At 40.1% G+C, this 15,288-nt stretch overlaps 1 protein-coding gene across 3 annotated transcripts in view; it reads right to left on the bottom strand.

Moving 5' to 3' along the window:
- Nucleotides 1–15,288, bottom strand: part of NT5C2 (5'-nucleotidase, cytosolic II) — a 93,204-nt gene that overhangs the window by 8,943 nt on the left and 68,973 nt on the right. For all 3 annotated transcript variants that reach the window (XM_075935560.2, XM_075935562.2, XM_075935561.2), the window contains 8 exons: nt 10,552–10,669; nt 9,110–9,205; nt 5,850–5,941; nt 5,582–5,639; nt 3,232–3,325; nt 2,165–2,218; nt 639–722; nt 77–118 (listed from right to left, as the gene is read on the bottom strand). In XM_075935560.2, coding sequence (XP_075791675.1) covers nt 77–118; nt 639–722; nt 2,165–2,218; nt 3,232–3,325; nt 5,582–5,639; nt 5,850–5,941; nt 9,110–9,205; nt 10,552–10,669 — 638 coding nt within the window. The remainder of the gene's footprint in view (nt 1–76; nt 119–638; nt 723–2,164; nt 2,219–3,231; nt 3,326–5,581; nt 5,640–5,849; nt 5,942–9,109; nt 9,206–10,551; nt 10,670–15,288) is intronic.

Raw genomic sequence — 15,288 nt, 5'->3', positions numbered from 1 at the left:
TACAATCCTGTTATGGTACTCAGAGATAATTATGTACTTTAATTGCTAGTAAAAGAGCAGTCCTAAAATCACATACCTTTGGTCCATGAGGAAAATCAAACAAATAAGTCATAATTTTCTGAAAGAAAAAATTAGAAATATTTATAGGACTTTACAATACTTACTCGTTTACTTTATAACAGTCTGCTTCTCAGTTTCTACCTTTTCAGGCAAGACAATTTTTTTTTTTAATTTACTGTCAGTTTTGACATTAGACTTATTACATTTTGGAAACAAAATTAATAAAAAAATCAGTTGAAGTTAAAACTGTAATTTTTACAATAAAAGAATGGATTTGCCTTCAAAATCTGCATTCTACTTCAAACAATTTCTAAGCTTTCTATGCATAATAATGCACATAATTAATTATTTCTATGCATAATAATGCACATAATTAATTAGTATCAGAGTCTGGAATAGAACCCAAGAGTTTTTAGATCCAGATTCTGCTTTAATCACTAGATTACACTACCTCCCACCAGGAAGTATACAGAACACACTCAGTGTCATAATATTGAAACCAGAAAATGTAAGAAAATGAATAGCCAGTTTTTCTTTGTTATGTTCTATGCAAATCCAAGTATTTCAGGCGTACTTACATCTGTGTATTTATAGTCACTGTTTGTGGCAAGAAACACCTTTCCAACCTCATTCATGCGGTTCAGCAGTAATGGCATTTTCCCCTAAAATGACACGCAAGGATTACAGTCACTTTGCCACTGGAAAAAACAGGCTCATAAGAACAGCCATAATGGGTCCAAAGGACCATCTAGCCCAGTATCCTGTCTGCTGACAGAAGCCAATGCCAGATGCCCCAGAGGGAGGAATCACAACAGGTAATCCTCACGTGATCCCTTCCCTGTCACCCACTTCCAGAGAAACAGAGGCTAGGGACACCATTCCTACCCATTCTGGCTAATAGCCATTGATGGGCCTAACCTCCATGAATCTATCCAGCTCTTTTTTTGAACCCTGTTAAAGTTCTAGCCTTCACCACATCCTCTGGCAAGGAGTTCCACAGGCTCAAATACAATCATGCTTACAAGATAACAAATTTTAAACTGGCAACAGCATCAGGAAAACTTCCTTGCATATAGAAATGAAAAGAGTGGAAGAGATGTAAATGGGAATTGTTAACTGTGTTCGCAGATGCTAGCAGACCCTGATCTCCCCATGAAGACTTTTACTAATAGGTTAGTGGCACTTCACATACTGTAGCATACTCATCCACTTCACACAAACTGGATCTGGCCTAGGGACTGCCGGTAAATTACCAAAATGACCCCTTAGAGAGAAATTTTGAACACTCAAGTCTATAGGGAGGGACGTGTCATAATTCAAACATCAAAGCTAGAGTGAGTTTGAGGCTGGAGCTCTTTTTATACTAACAAGCTATAAATCCTAATTCAGCAATATGTAAATTAAAAGGATGGCCGACTACCCCAAAGGAGAAGTTTCCAAAGCAGTTTGCAGACAGGTAACTAGACTGGTTAATTACTTTGAACAAAATTACATTCAGACAAGTTTTTACTACATATGGGGCCTACTCCTGGAGACTGTCTGCAGAATACTTACTTGCCGCTCATGCACGTCCCTCAAAGACAATCCAAAAGCAGGGAGGAGGGCAGTTTCAGCTCTCCTAGGTCAGACATTGCACTCACTTTGGAAGGAAGTTTGAGAGACTGAGCCTTGGATGGTTTCTTGGAATTTCTCATCCCCCCCTCATGCCTCTTTAACTGTCTGGTTAAATTAATACTTCTGTCTGGGAAAATATGTCAGCCTCTTCTGAAGCTGAGGTCATCAGAGACGCATCACTGAGTGATTTATGGTGCTAACAGAACAGGCAGTAAAAGAAACTGTCCCCTTCCCCACCAATAGAGCCTTCATGAGCCTAACCAACTCATCACCTCCACTGGGTGTTAAGTTCTCCTTTACTGTAATCCGTTTAACAGATGTGCGGATGAAAACCAGGCTACGTGGATTATTTGTGTGGGATACAGGAAGGGTCTGAACTTTCCACTTTAAATTCAGTAAAACAAATCAAGTTTACTCCTTTCTACACATTTCCTGCCTGTGTTCCTCGTACAATACGTTACACAGCTCAGCAAAATAACCCCATACTTACGTCTTTCACAACGTACTTCTCCAGATTCTCAAGTGTCTTTTCCTTGAGAGTTCCCTGAAATAGAAATAAGAGAACTCCATGAGATGCTGGGCATAATGATCTAACTTACATCAGATTATCTACAACTTCCACGCTGTCAAAGCCGTGTAAAAATACAAACCAGGAATGAATCTGAACAGGTGACTCTAGACTAGAGAGAGAGCATGAGCTATCACAAATCCTATGAGCCATTTAGTCCCTGACTCCAGTGCTAATTTTAGAAGTGAATATCCACATTAACACTATTTCAACCCTTTCAAGAAGGATTGTGATAGAAACAGACACTGATATAAATCACCATATCAGATCAGACCATTGATCTCCTGTCTCCAGAAATGACCATAGTGCTTCAGTAAAAAACAAAGTGCACCACACAGCACCTGGTCAATTGTGCAAAATTCTGTATGGGAAGAAAAATTCCCTTCTGAATTTTTAGAAATCAGAGGATAACCTGAAGCATAAAATGTGATCCAATGATATAAAAGTGCTCCATCCTACTCAATATGGGACTCTTCATATAAATAAGGGGATCAGAATCAGGCCTTCAGCTGGCTATTTACAAACACTGATTAGGAAATCCAATTAGCATAGGTAAATATGTGTGCGTATATAAAATCAGGTCGACCCCTGCACGAAGCAGAGGATAAAAACTTAAGAAATTCTCCATCCATCACAAACACAGCTTGCTAACAGTATAAAGCAATTAATACTCTAGAGTAGATGTACAATACAATCAGCATTGCAAAATTGTTATAAAATGCAAATATGGTTCATCTTTAAATTGCTTGTTAATTACAGATAAGGAAAATTAGGCATGGCTGAGAGAAAAGAATGGAGGGATCCTCCCGTGTAAGGACAGAAGTAAGCACTGTCCCCAAGGGGGTAGTCCTGCACCATGGTTACTAAATTGCAAAACAAGTTTATTTTACAGGGATACAGTCACATGCTAACTGATTCCATTCTGAGAGCCGAAGACAGATGTAGTTCAATTAATGCCTAACAAAAAAATGCCAAGGAGTTCCAATCACCTGGTAATGAACCCAGTCAACAGCATCTCTGACATCCTGGAACATACTTCTGAAGGACATAAAGAGGTCTCCATCTTTAAATCCTGTTTCACAGCTATGAGGAACAAAAAGAAAGATCATATATGTCAGATAAAGAACAGCAGCCAGTAAGAAGTATACAAGCGACACAGGAACTCTGTGACTAATGAGCAACCCAGGGAGACAGCATAGTTCAATATATCTGACAAAGCTTGTAGTCCCGATTTGTACTCATTATTTCCTTTTTTATTACTTCATGGGTGATGGAACTGAGAGAATGCTCCTGTAAATAGCTCCCAATTAATGGAGCCTCTCTGAACAGACATCATGTATACAGCAGCATGAGAGGTGTTTGTTACCCAAACGTGCTATTCATTCAGAGCTTCAGGAAGCGGATTCCTGTCTCTGGTCCATGTTCCAGTAGTGTGGTGTTTCATGCTCTTGTGACTGTGATTCTAGTCTCCCTCCTAACACTAATGGAATGGTAGGTAGATAATGGTAAAGGACATTCAAAGATTTCCATTTTAGGGGTGACTGATAGACTGGGACTGTAGTTTAAACAGATGATGAATAACACAGGACATAACAGAGATATACAAAAAGACGAACATAATAAAGTATTTCAGAAAGTAGAACTACACAAAAATGAAGCAGTTAATTAAGCAGAAATTTAAAGGTATAGTGCCAAAAGTGAAATCCCTTCAAGATGATTGGAAACTTTTCAAAGACACCATACGAGAGGTTCAACCTAAATGTGTACCCCAAATTAAAAACATAGTAAGAGAACCAAAAAACTGCCACTGTGGCTTAACAACCAAATAAAATAAGCAGTGAGAAATAAAAAGCCATTGTTTAAAAGATGTTAAGTCCTAGTGAGGAAAGAGAAAGAAGCATAAACTCTAGCAAATGAAGTGTAAAAAGATAATTAGAAAGAACAAAAAAGAATTTGAAGACCAGCTAGCCAAAAACTCAAAAAATAATAGCAATTTTTAAGTACATCAGAAGCAGGAAGCCTGCTAAACAACCAGTGGAGCAGCCATTGGACAACTGAGAGGTTAAAGGAGCACTCAAAGACAATAAGGTCATTTCGGAGAAACTAAATTAATACTTTGCATTGGTCTTCACAGCTGAGGATGTGAGGGAGATACCCAAACCTAAGCCATTCTTTTTAGGTGACAAATCTGAGGAACTGTCCCAAACTGAGGTGTCATTAGGGGAGGTTTTAGAACCACTGATCTGATCCAGAATGGCAATTCCTGTGTCCCTGAGCAAAACTGCATATGCATTTAATCTTTACTTCCCAAACAACTGCATCCTACCATTTTTAACATACATCTCTTGGTAGGCCCATGTAAACATTGATGTGTTTTATCCCTCCAAAATCCCACGTGTCTCAATATTCCTTTTCTAAACCAGTAAGTGCTGGAAGCATAGTGCTTATGAGCAATCCTGCAATAACAGATGCTGAAGCACATACATGATGGAGGAAAAAGAAAATATGCATTTCCTGCTTCAAAAAGTTTGCTATGCATAGTAATTAAAAATACGATAAAGATTTGCAAAATGTGTCCTTTAAAGTTATTAAAACCAAACTTAACATTTTAAACAACTTTCTCATTAAGTGAACCTGGTCTTTTAAACAAACCCATGTCATTAGCATATTTCACGGTGAGTGGACAAGGTTCTAAACCATGAAAATGTTAAAACTACTATATGAGAATCTAAGTGGCTCTTAATTGAGCCGGGGAATTTTACTTCCAGGTTACTGGTTCAAATAGAGTTCTAACTGTTAGGCACTGAAAACAGACATCTCTGAGCTGTTTGGTGGCCACTGTGTTTGCAGTGAGTTTGGGGTATCAGATCATAAACTTTAAGACCATGAAACCTCCAACTCACTTGGCATTATTTGTTGGAGTCTTAGCTGAGGGGCCAAGAAAAGAGTAGAAATGGAAACCAACTGTTCATTCAGTTCATATCTAGAGGTTGTCTCTCTACAGTAAAGTTGTGGCAACCAGTGCTTTGAGAAAGGTACACAGTATGAGGGCCAAACTGCATTGCCAGGGTCTTTACTGCGTCCATTTGCTCTAGGCCTTCAGACTCCAACAATGTTAACAGAGGCACCTCATCAACTTGGAATTCACCTTTATATTAAAAAGTTAAAGAGGACTGACCTTATTCCCAGAGATGTCAATGGAAAGGCTTGCACTGACCTTACTGGGAGGTGGGATCTCAGTAGAGCAGCTCAGTGCTATATTGTGCACCCATTATTTAAAACATATATTCAAGACTACATTGTATCCGTAAGATTTATAAAATCAGGTAATATACATACTTAGAATATCTGTCACAGTTCGTAAAGAAATCTATTAGGCATGCCAGCAGGTAGGTCTCTGCAAAGAAACAAAACAGAATATTAAGACAAGAGCTACATCATAAATCAAAATAACTTTAGAGGAGGAGTCTGGAGGAAGAGAGGTATACCTGTAACTCAACACACACCAGTATTTTAGGGCCCAATCTGCTGTCAGGAAATTAATGACAAAACTCCCATTAATTTCAGTGAAAAGATCAAGCCCTACAGCATCCAACTAGGGACTTACCTGGTAGATTGAACAGCGTGTTCAGAATGTAAAACCTTTCTGTGTCATCTCTCTGAATAAATTTATTTGGGTACTGCTCCCGAGTTTCTGGCCTGAAAGGAAATAAGATGGTAAAGGGAAAAATTAAAAACAATAACACACTCAGTAGTTCTTTGAATATTATCATAAAAGGATCAATTAATTCAAGATTCCCTCAAGCTTTAATCAACACCTCATTTTACCATGATGAGCGGGGAATTAACAGTGTGTTGGTGATGCAAAAGAACAGAATGCACTTCACACTCCATGGTTGTGTTGGCTCGAGCAGAGCAAAAACATCCCTGGTTGGTCAGTAAAGTCAATAAATCTGAGACAGGGAAGCAGATTGGCTAAGTGACCACAGCCTTACCTTAATAGTCAGGGGTATATTTAAATCCTTTGCATTTTCGTTGTTTGATTAAAATTAACTGATTAAACTTTCCCCTAGTTTCCATGTGTTTTTTTAAACACCCACATGCAGCTTTCATCAGCAATGTGCCAGGTTGTTTTGCTGAAGGCTATAATGAGGCTCTTTGCAATTAAACAGCAGGGGGGCAGTGTTAAAAAAGTAATTATTCTTGTTCTCCTAAAAGGTCATTTAAAATGATCACTGACAGAATTATGCACTTTGCTTTCAAAGCTTACCATTATATACACAGCAGGGCCAAATGCAGGGCACATTTACACTTCTCCTACCCAACTGGAGTTGATCAAGCCAAATGGCTACATCCGGAGTAGCAGAATTTATTGCAGTAATGCCTCTTTCATATTTATAATTTGGGCATTATACTTGATGGTCTGTTATGGGGAAACACATATGCACACTGGGAAATCTTTGATTTTCCATTTGTGCATGTCTGATTCAAATTTGGGACAGAGTTGACCAAAATGCACATGGAAGATCAAACCCAGGTACCTTCTGGGTGGGATCTGATGCAAGGTACTTATTTTTTAAGTCTTGTTTAGGCCAATCTGCTTTCCAACCTTCCTTCTGATCAGAGCCTGATTACATGAGGCTAAATGAATATTCCCAGAAAGGTTTGCAGGACATAAGATGTTGCGGGGAGGGGAGAGTGCATTGTCAAGGCCTTGGTAAATAGGAAGACATGTTTTCCTGGATTTGCTCAGCTTCATGGAATGTTGCAGCAATTTGATGTATCGGCAGGGGAGCAATATTAGACATGAGAAGTAGCCATGGTGTTGGAGTCGACTTATGGGTTCCTGCGATGCACCACATCACTGTATTCAGCTGAGTATCCACAAGTTTTGTGTAGCTGCATCTGCTCCATAGCAATGCACAATATTCAGCTACTGAGTACACAAGTGCTGTTTCAGATGTTCTCAGCACTTATGCTGATGAAACCCAGGTTGTACCTGCTAGTTTCTGGATTATGTTGCCCCTCAGTTTTATCTTTGAAGCTACTGTTTCAAAATGTTCCTGGAAGGAGATGGTACGGTCAAGTTTCAATCTGAGACACGTTGTAGTGTAATTGTTTGCACACATTTAGCACAGAAAGCTACGTTCTGTGTGTTTTTGGCACTCTTCGTATCAAGATTAAATGTGCTTACTGTTTTCCAGGACTTGGTTTGAGCCTCCATTTTGGAAATATTGTTCCATATTTTGGAGGTCTTAGTTAATGCTCTCTCAATGACATGGAGGTCTGATGTTTGGATTGTCATGGCAAGGTCATCTGCATAGCCAAATATTTGTGATTTAGTTGGCATCATGTCACTTCTGTAACTATTAAAAAAGGTTGGTGCAAGTACAGTGCCTTGTGGTAACCTGATGTTTATGATACGGAGTGTGGTGATCTTGTTACCCAAGTTTTTCCACAGGCGTCTTATTACTCAGCATGGTGAACAGCAGGTGAAGTGTTTGGGAGCAAGGTATGATTTTAGCAAGTTTCAGCATCAAGCCTTCAATTCATACAGTACCACATGCAGATGACAGGTCACCCAGTACTACAACAGTCTTTAGGAGTTTTTTTTGATAGCCAGCCTCAGTGTGAGTGCCGAACTTGGTCACAGCAATTATGTTCTGGCAGGAAGCCCATGTGTTTGACAGGGATAACTGGCTCAGTAAAAGGAAATATTTTTTTGAGGATAGAAGTTTATAGGTTCTGTGTAGTAGAGACACTGGTCTATAGCTTCCTGCTTCACCATGGGGCTTACCAGACTTTGGAATGTCAATAATTACCATTGCCTCCTGCCATATTTCAGGGATCCGTACTGTCCTTAAGGTAGTAGAGTACAACACTGCTAGCCACTGGAGTGTTTTGGGACCAAGATGGTGGAGGAATACTAATGGACTACCATTATGGCCTGCAGCCTTCCCTTTTTGCATCATGGGAAGTCCTTCTTTAACTTCCTCGATGCTAACAGTGGAATGTTTTTCTCAGGGTGATAGATGCAAAGAGTTGCTGATACACTTCTCTTCTTTCTGCTCAGAGAGGTAAAAGGAATGCTAACAGCCAATGGGGACTGCAGGACATCACACACAAACCTTCATACTGCTTTACCACTGGCTTAAACCATAAGCTACAAGAAGAGGTGAAGAGTTAATTCAGCTCAGAAGTTAGTTCAATCCTTCACCTCTTTCAAGCACAGACTGATGAGCTGAATCATATACAGCTGTTCATATGATAAAGACATCTGTCTGTTCCAGAGAGGGTTGACACAACTGAACTATTTTACTTGATGACAGGATGCTGAAATTGAATTATGCCAGCACAGGTTAAAAGCCCCATACACTGTCCTATAAACTTTTATAATATAATATATTATGGAGATATACCTATCTCATAGAACTGGAAGGGATCTTGAGAGGTCATTGAGTCCAGTCCCCTGCCATCATGGTAGGACCAAGTACCATCCCTAACAGATTTGCCCCAGCTCCCTAAATGGCCCCCTCAAAAGCTGAATTCACAAGCCTGGATTTAGTAGGCCAATGCTCAAACCACTGAGCTATCCCTCTCCCCTTACTTTTTTTCCCTTACTACGTCCTATTCTATTTCCAGGACTATAGAAAAATATAGGCCTCTTTGTACTGTACTGACTTTTTTTTTTCTAGAGTTGAAATATCATTAACTTCAGAACACTCAAAAATAATTAAATATAATTCAAAACGGTAAAAATAAAAAGCATTTCTTATCAACCAATGGACTGCAATTCTTTATGGTTTATTAAGCCATTTATTAAGTCAGAACCAATGACCCATGAATGTCCAAGTTGTCATTACTCACCCTTTGATGAAGTTAAAACCATGTGCACAAACTAGGAGGTTCCCATAAGCATCAACTTTCAACAGGTTTCCATAAAGCGTATCAAACACCAGGCCTCTGTCAAGGAAGGAATTTAATATGTGAAATGAGAAACACACTGAGTAGTGACCAAATACACTATAATAAGAGCAGGACTCAGAATCAGCTCTGCGTGGGCCTATTTGAAGTATGACATTTGAGCTTATTCTTGGATGTCCCATCCAAAACAGAATCGAACACTGAGGGAGAATCTACAAAAGGTCAAGAAGTTGGATCTCACACCTGTCTTAGTGATTCCCTGATAGATTCAATGGAGAACTGATGGTGGGGAGGAACCTTTCCAGTCTTGTGCATCTCTCTTGAATTTAGAAGAGCTACATACAGTATGTCACAGCTGCAAAAATTGTCGTGTCATTCCTACCACCAATTTGAGGGCTACATCTTTTCTGGCAAAACCACATAACCTATAGTCACAAGCTTTTGGGAAAAAGAGATGCCATGCCTGCTGAAAACAATGAGCTTCTTCAAGAGTGATTGGCAGAAAGGTTGCTGCCAGCTGTCCTTATCTTGTCAACCTTTCCTTCTCCGCCCCATGATGAAGGCATTGAATTCAGTGCACATGCTCATTGGAATCTTCCTGACAGCTTCATTATGGACCACCTTCCTACTATGGAAATGGCAATGTGTGGCAGTAGTGCAACTCAAGGAGGGAGGAATGGAAGGGAGGAGGCTACCAGACTGAAAACCAGAGCTCAGCAGCTATACAGTCCATAGAAGTCTAAACAGTCCATAGAAGGTTCTACAGAAACCAGTAAGATTAAGTCCAGCAAAGGCATATTTGGAAACAACTTTAAAAGTTTTAAGGACACATAGATTAAAAAGCCATCAGTCAAACCCCAAACTTCCTTATCTCTGCTCCTAAGAGTCTCTCAAATGTGTCAGAGTTCTAACAATTAAATTTACTTTCCACCAATATCTGCAGGCACGCTTGCTGCATTTCATTCCATTTTCACAATTAAACTTAACTAGTCCAGTTTTATTTTTCTTCACAGTCTGTTTCACTTTCAGGATCATTCTTGTGCACTAGGACATTGCTGCAAAGTTTGGGTTCCCAATACCGTGCAGGAATTCTTTATTTCAAAACAAAATAAAATAATGTATGAAACATTCTAGCAGTCTCATATTCTGTAAAAGTTCAGTCTCTCAGCCCCAGATTTTGAGAAAAAATTAATGTTCTTGTGCAAAATTTCTGCACAAGTGATGTCAGTCACTGCAAGTCAATTAGGTACGTTTATCCAAGTTCTGTGGACAACTGCAGGCTTACAAGAGGCCCTCTGAAAATTTGAAATGTCACATCTATCAACTTCACAGAATAAACATTGAAAGCCACACGTAGACTGAATCAGTATCTCTTAGTCATTTACCTGGTAGGGAATGCAGGATCATAGACAAAACTGAGCAGCTCATGAGGGTATCCAATGGAAACTAATCTTTCTACGGTCAGGTCAAATCCAAGAGATTCATATTCAGGGGATTTATACACTGTACCAAGATGAGATTGCAGTTAGAAAATACAAAAATAGCTCAGGGTTAAACAAAAAGGCAGTTAAAATAATTGTTCCATTCTCTTTCCTCCCTCTTCCACACTACCATACTCAGTTCTGTCATTTCTATTTCATATTCACTTGCTCCGGTGCTTACAGCGATCATGGGATTAGAACATGCTAAAGGCCTTTTGCAGAATGGAAATCCAGTTCATATTTCAGCAGCAGACTGCACCAGATGAAATTTAAGTCAGTCCATCAAAGCTCTTTGTCTCAGAGGAAATATATTCCAAACAGCTTCTCCCTCTCCTCTCCCTCCCCCTCCCCACACAAGCATTAGAGGCAAAGAGTCTGAAATTCTTTACTGATGTTACAGCTGTTACTCTGAACACCATTCCACAGACTAATATTAGTGTCAGGAATTCAGCTAGAAGGTGCTTATAAGTGCTGCAGGCTACGATGACGTCCACAGAAGATACAGTATTTAGGTTAGCATATAATTTTTAGATACAACTATACGGTACTGAAGAAACCTGTGAAATGTTACCTTTTTGCATCAAAATGTTATTCTTTTCCACCAGTTTATTTTTCTATTATTTCCTTTATAAAATATAGCTTAGCTCAATGCAGGGGTAGTGTATTTATTGAACAAACTTTAACAAGTTCATTCAATTATCATTTAATGGTTTCACTGTATTTCTGTGGACAGTGTGTTGAGGTTTGCTACATGGAAATGGTCACTCTTACAGAATCTGACCCTAAGATGCACTGAGGTAAAGTAATTCCCATCATAATTACAGACGTGCTTTTCTGTGAGGTGCCCAGCACATCTGTGGGAGTCATAAAAATGCTTACAAGACAAAAATATATCTATGGTCTGTCTCCCAAAAAATTAGTACAGGTAAGAAAACGTGTTGTGGGAAAGAGAGAGCATGGCTGAGGGGAGGAAACGTATATGTGAAACTACTGAAAAGAAATGGAAAAGCGGGAATATCATGAAGGAAAATCAAGGTGTCAGACAGCAATGGATTATAGTTTATGGTGACTGTCATGAGGAACCACATATGTAGAACTGAGTAAACTGATTTTTGATTTCCGGGGGGGAGGAAGGGGAAAGGGAATAGTAAGTTTCTAACAAAATAAAATTTCTAGGTGCCTAAACTAAAATTTTAAAAAAGTTATTCGAGGCAAATTAAATGTTCATTCAAAGTGACATTTTCAAAATAAAATGAGAAGTGGAACTGACATTTTCAAAATGAATCTTTATGGTATTCCAAAATTTTCCTGTTTTCAGGTTTTACTTCAAAGCTATTACCAGATTCGACCAAATTTGCAAATAGTTTGTTTACCCCAAAACTGTATTTGTCAGTGACTTTACTATTTGCCAAAAGGATTTTATCCAGCTCTACATTAATATATGTCCTCCTGGGTACTCGTGTGACTGGAGGAAAACTAAGGGCTCGTTATGATTTTTATCAAAGGCTTATTATCACTTAGAAAAGCAACAATTTATCCCATGCTTGAACATTCTTATAACACTAACTTATTTAGCAGTAAAGCATACCTAAAAGTATTAATGCAGTAAACAAAATCTTCAAGCTTTTACTATACTAATGGTAAAAATACAATAATATGACATTTGATGTACAGGGCCTTCCCTGTACAATGGGAACAGGTAGGTTGATTGTGTTGTGGATGAGAATGAGGGGTAGAAATAACTAACAGAAATAAGGCTACGTCTAGACTGCATTGCTTTTCTGGGATACCGGAGGTATGCCACGCCCAAGGAACGCATCTGCTTTTTTGAAAAAAAATTGAAAAAGCGGATATGCTCTTTTGCCATCCCTGTAAACTTCATTCTATGAGGAACAAGGGATATGTTAAAAGAGCACTTTTTTCCAAAATTTGGCGCCAGGTAGTTGCACCAAATTTCGGAAAAGCCTCTTTGGAAAGTAAATCAGAAAAAGATACACAATTTGCGTACCGCAACTTGCATTTCTTTTTCCATTGTAACATGGCAATGTAGACCTAGCCTAAGAGAGCACAGGGGTATGATCTAGAGTGCTGGCAAGCAAAACAAGGTGAGATTAGAAATAGCCCCATGAAGATCATGAAAGATCAGAGTCTAGAAAAAATGTATTCCCTTGATGAAGGGCTCGAAGGCAAATTACTAAAGGGAACAGTAAGAAATATGCCTTCATGTACTGTAGTCAGTAAGACAGATGCCCACAGTTCCCCATTTGTTAAAACAGCATGGGAGAAGAACATGCTAAGTCATTCACAGAGGTGATGCTAGAGGGAGCTACACCCATCCCAAAATGTACCTTAATCCTAACCCCCGTAGCCATCCTTCTCAGCTCCTAGCAGGGGCAAGGCTTTCAGAGCTGGGCACCTGGCATGCAGCCGCTTCTCTCCAGCCGCTCAGCTTTGAAGTCACAGTGGAAAGAGCTGTGGCCGCTGGCCAGGCTCCAAACAGCAGACACACTCCAGATTCACTTGCTCTCACTTCCCTCTGCTGCTCACCGTGGCCTGCAAAGAGCAGCAGCCAGGGCAAGCAGACTGCTACCTTAAGGCCTCTCACACACCTGATCTGGAAAAAAGGAGGCTTTAACCACTGGCCTAGACTGGAGGAAAATAATCTTCTACTCAGTCCCTGTGCCAGTCCCTGCTCAGACCCCCTGACAGATTTGCAGTGCTGGCGCAGTCAGCTCCCCAGCACCAGACAACACAGTGTTTACACTTAAGCATCCCCTTCTTTAGGAAGTTGATCTGTGACTGGCACTGGGGGAGCTCACCTGATGCTAGAGGTGGCCGTGCTTGAGTGGGTCTCTGCTGAGCTTGGGTGTGGAGACAGGGAAACTGTCTGTGCTGGTGTGTCTGACTCAGGAGTGGGACTTGCAGCTCCACTAAACAAGCAACAGACTTCTGAATGGGCCACTTAAATAGACAGCATGCTGACACACCTAGGCTTGTGCTGTCTCCCACTCATTCCCCCCCCCCCCCCACATGCGCACAGTCTCCCTTACAGATTCCCTCAACACACACAGTCTGTTTCATTCAATCTTCCATGCACACTCTGACACACACACACAAACTGTAATTATAATGTGGTATGAAACTGGGGGAGGAGCATCCCCTAAATAGCACCCCGGAAGCAAGGGCAGAATGATTGCTAACTAGTGGCGAGGCTTGGCGACACACTGTCCAGTCGCAGCCAGGCAGCTCTGGGGAGCAAGCTCTGGCCTGTTATGTCTAGCTTGCCTTGTGCAGCTGGATTTGTCCTGCCCCCTCCCCAATTCACATCCCCAGCATGCAGCTCCCTGTCACATCCAGGACAGAGCGGTGTCTGGGTAATAACTCCTTAACCCTCTCTAGCACTGAAGTCAGCTGATCCAGATTTACTGCAGTGTAAATTGCTGTATTATGGCTCTGAATCTCCAAATCTTCTAAATATCCGACTCTGCTCACTTCACAGGCTAGTCAAAGTTTAAAACCAATGTGTCTGTATACATTTTTATTCCTATTTTGAGGATAACATAGATAAACGTTTATGTGTGTCTTGTTAAAAAATTTGATAAGTAAGTGTGCCCAGCAGATGTATAGTGCAGTTTCCCCTCTGTTTTCTGTCTAGCCCATCTTAGTCTTCAATCCCCCACCACCACCAGGAAGAAGCAGGAGCCATCCTGATTATTCAGACAGACCCACCCCAAAAGAATCTTTTAACAGTGCTGTGCTTTTTCATGTTCGTAATCTAGCCAAATTCCTAAGGGCATTGTCATTTCTCTCTCTGTACAGAACTTCACCCTTCTCTTCTAAAAATTGTGTAGCATTATGTTGTTGCTATAGGAACAGTTTGCCTAAAGCGTCTCTCTTCCACCAACAGAAGTTGATCCAATAAAAGATATTACCTCCCTCACCTTGTCTCTCTAATATCCTGGGACTGATACAGCTATCATAGCACTTCAAACAGGAGCAGTTGTCATTTCTAGAGCCCAGAGACAGTTGGAGAGACCCCTAAACACATACAATCTGAAGAGTATTTTGGCATCCCTTTTAGATAAACAGAAGGGATTTATGATCAATCCAAACTGTGCACCACCAGGAAAGCTTGGTTGCTGCTAAGACAATGCTATCTTTCATATTACACCATTATTTCTCCAACAATCGTTTAGGGGAAAGGGCAGTGGTTTCATATATACTGCATGCATTATGTAACCCACAAAATACCCTTACTCAAAGTTTTATGCATTGCATTCCCCTCTCCAATCCACATCCATCACTAAGACCTTTCTTCTAGCCTAAGAAAAGCCAAAATGAGAAATAGTGTTGTACAGGACTATACGGTATTCCCAGGCCATGCCAATACAAGGAATCAAATCCAGATCTCTGATTAGGTGGCACAGATACAAAGCTGTCCCTGAACATTTTTAAATTCATATTCTCACCTATAAACTTTGGACTTTACTTGCCTCCTTGACCCAGCCTCGTTTAAAATGTAAGCCACTAGCTCATTCAAAGATTCTGTTTGGATGTCATCACTAAAGACACTTGGAAAACAAGAGCCTTCCACCTAATCTAAGAAATAAACAGACATATTGGAAATCAGACTCTTGAAGG

Source organism: Pelodiscus sinensis, chromosome 8 (assembly GCF_052426305.1).
Source record: "Pelodiscus sinensis isolate ZL-2025 chromosome 8, ASM5242630v1, whole genome shotgun sequence".
In the NCBI taxonomy this organism is placed as follows: Eukaryota; Metazoa; Chordata; order Testudines; family Trionychidae; genus Pelodiscus; species Pelodiscus sinensis.
The sequence above is the reverse complement of the archived record's forward strand: the minus strand, read 5'-3'. Positions and strand labels throughout refer to the sequence as shown.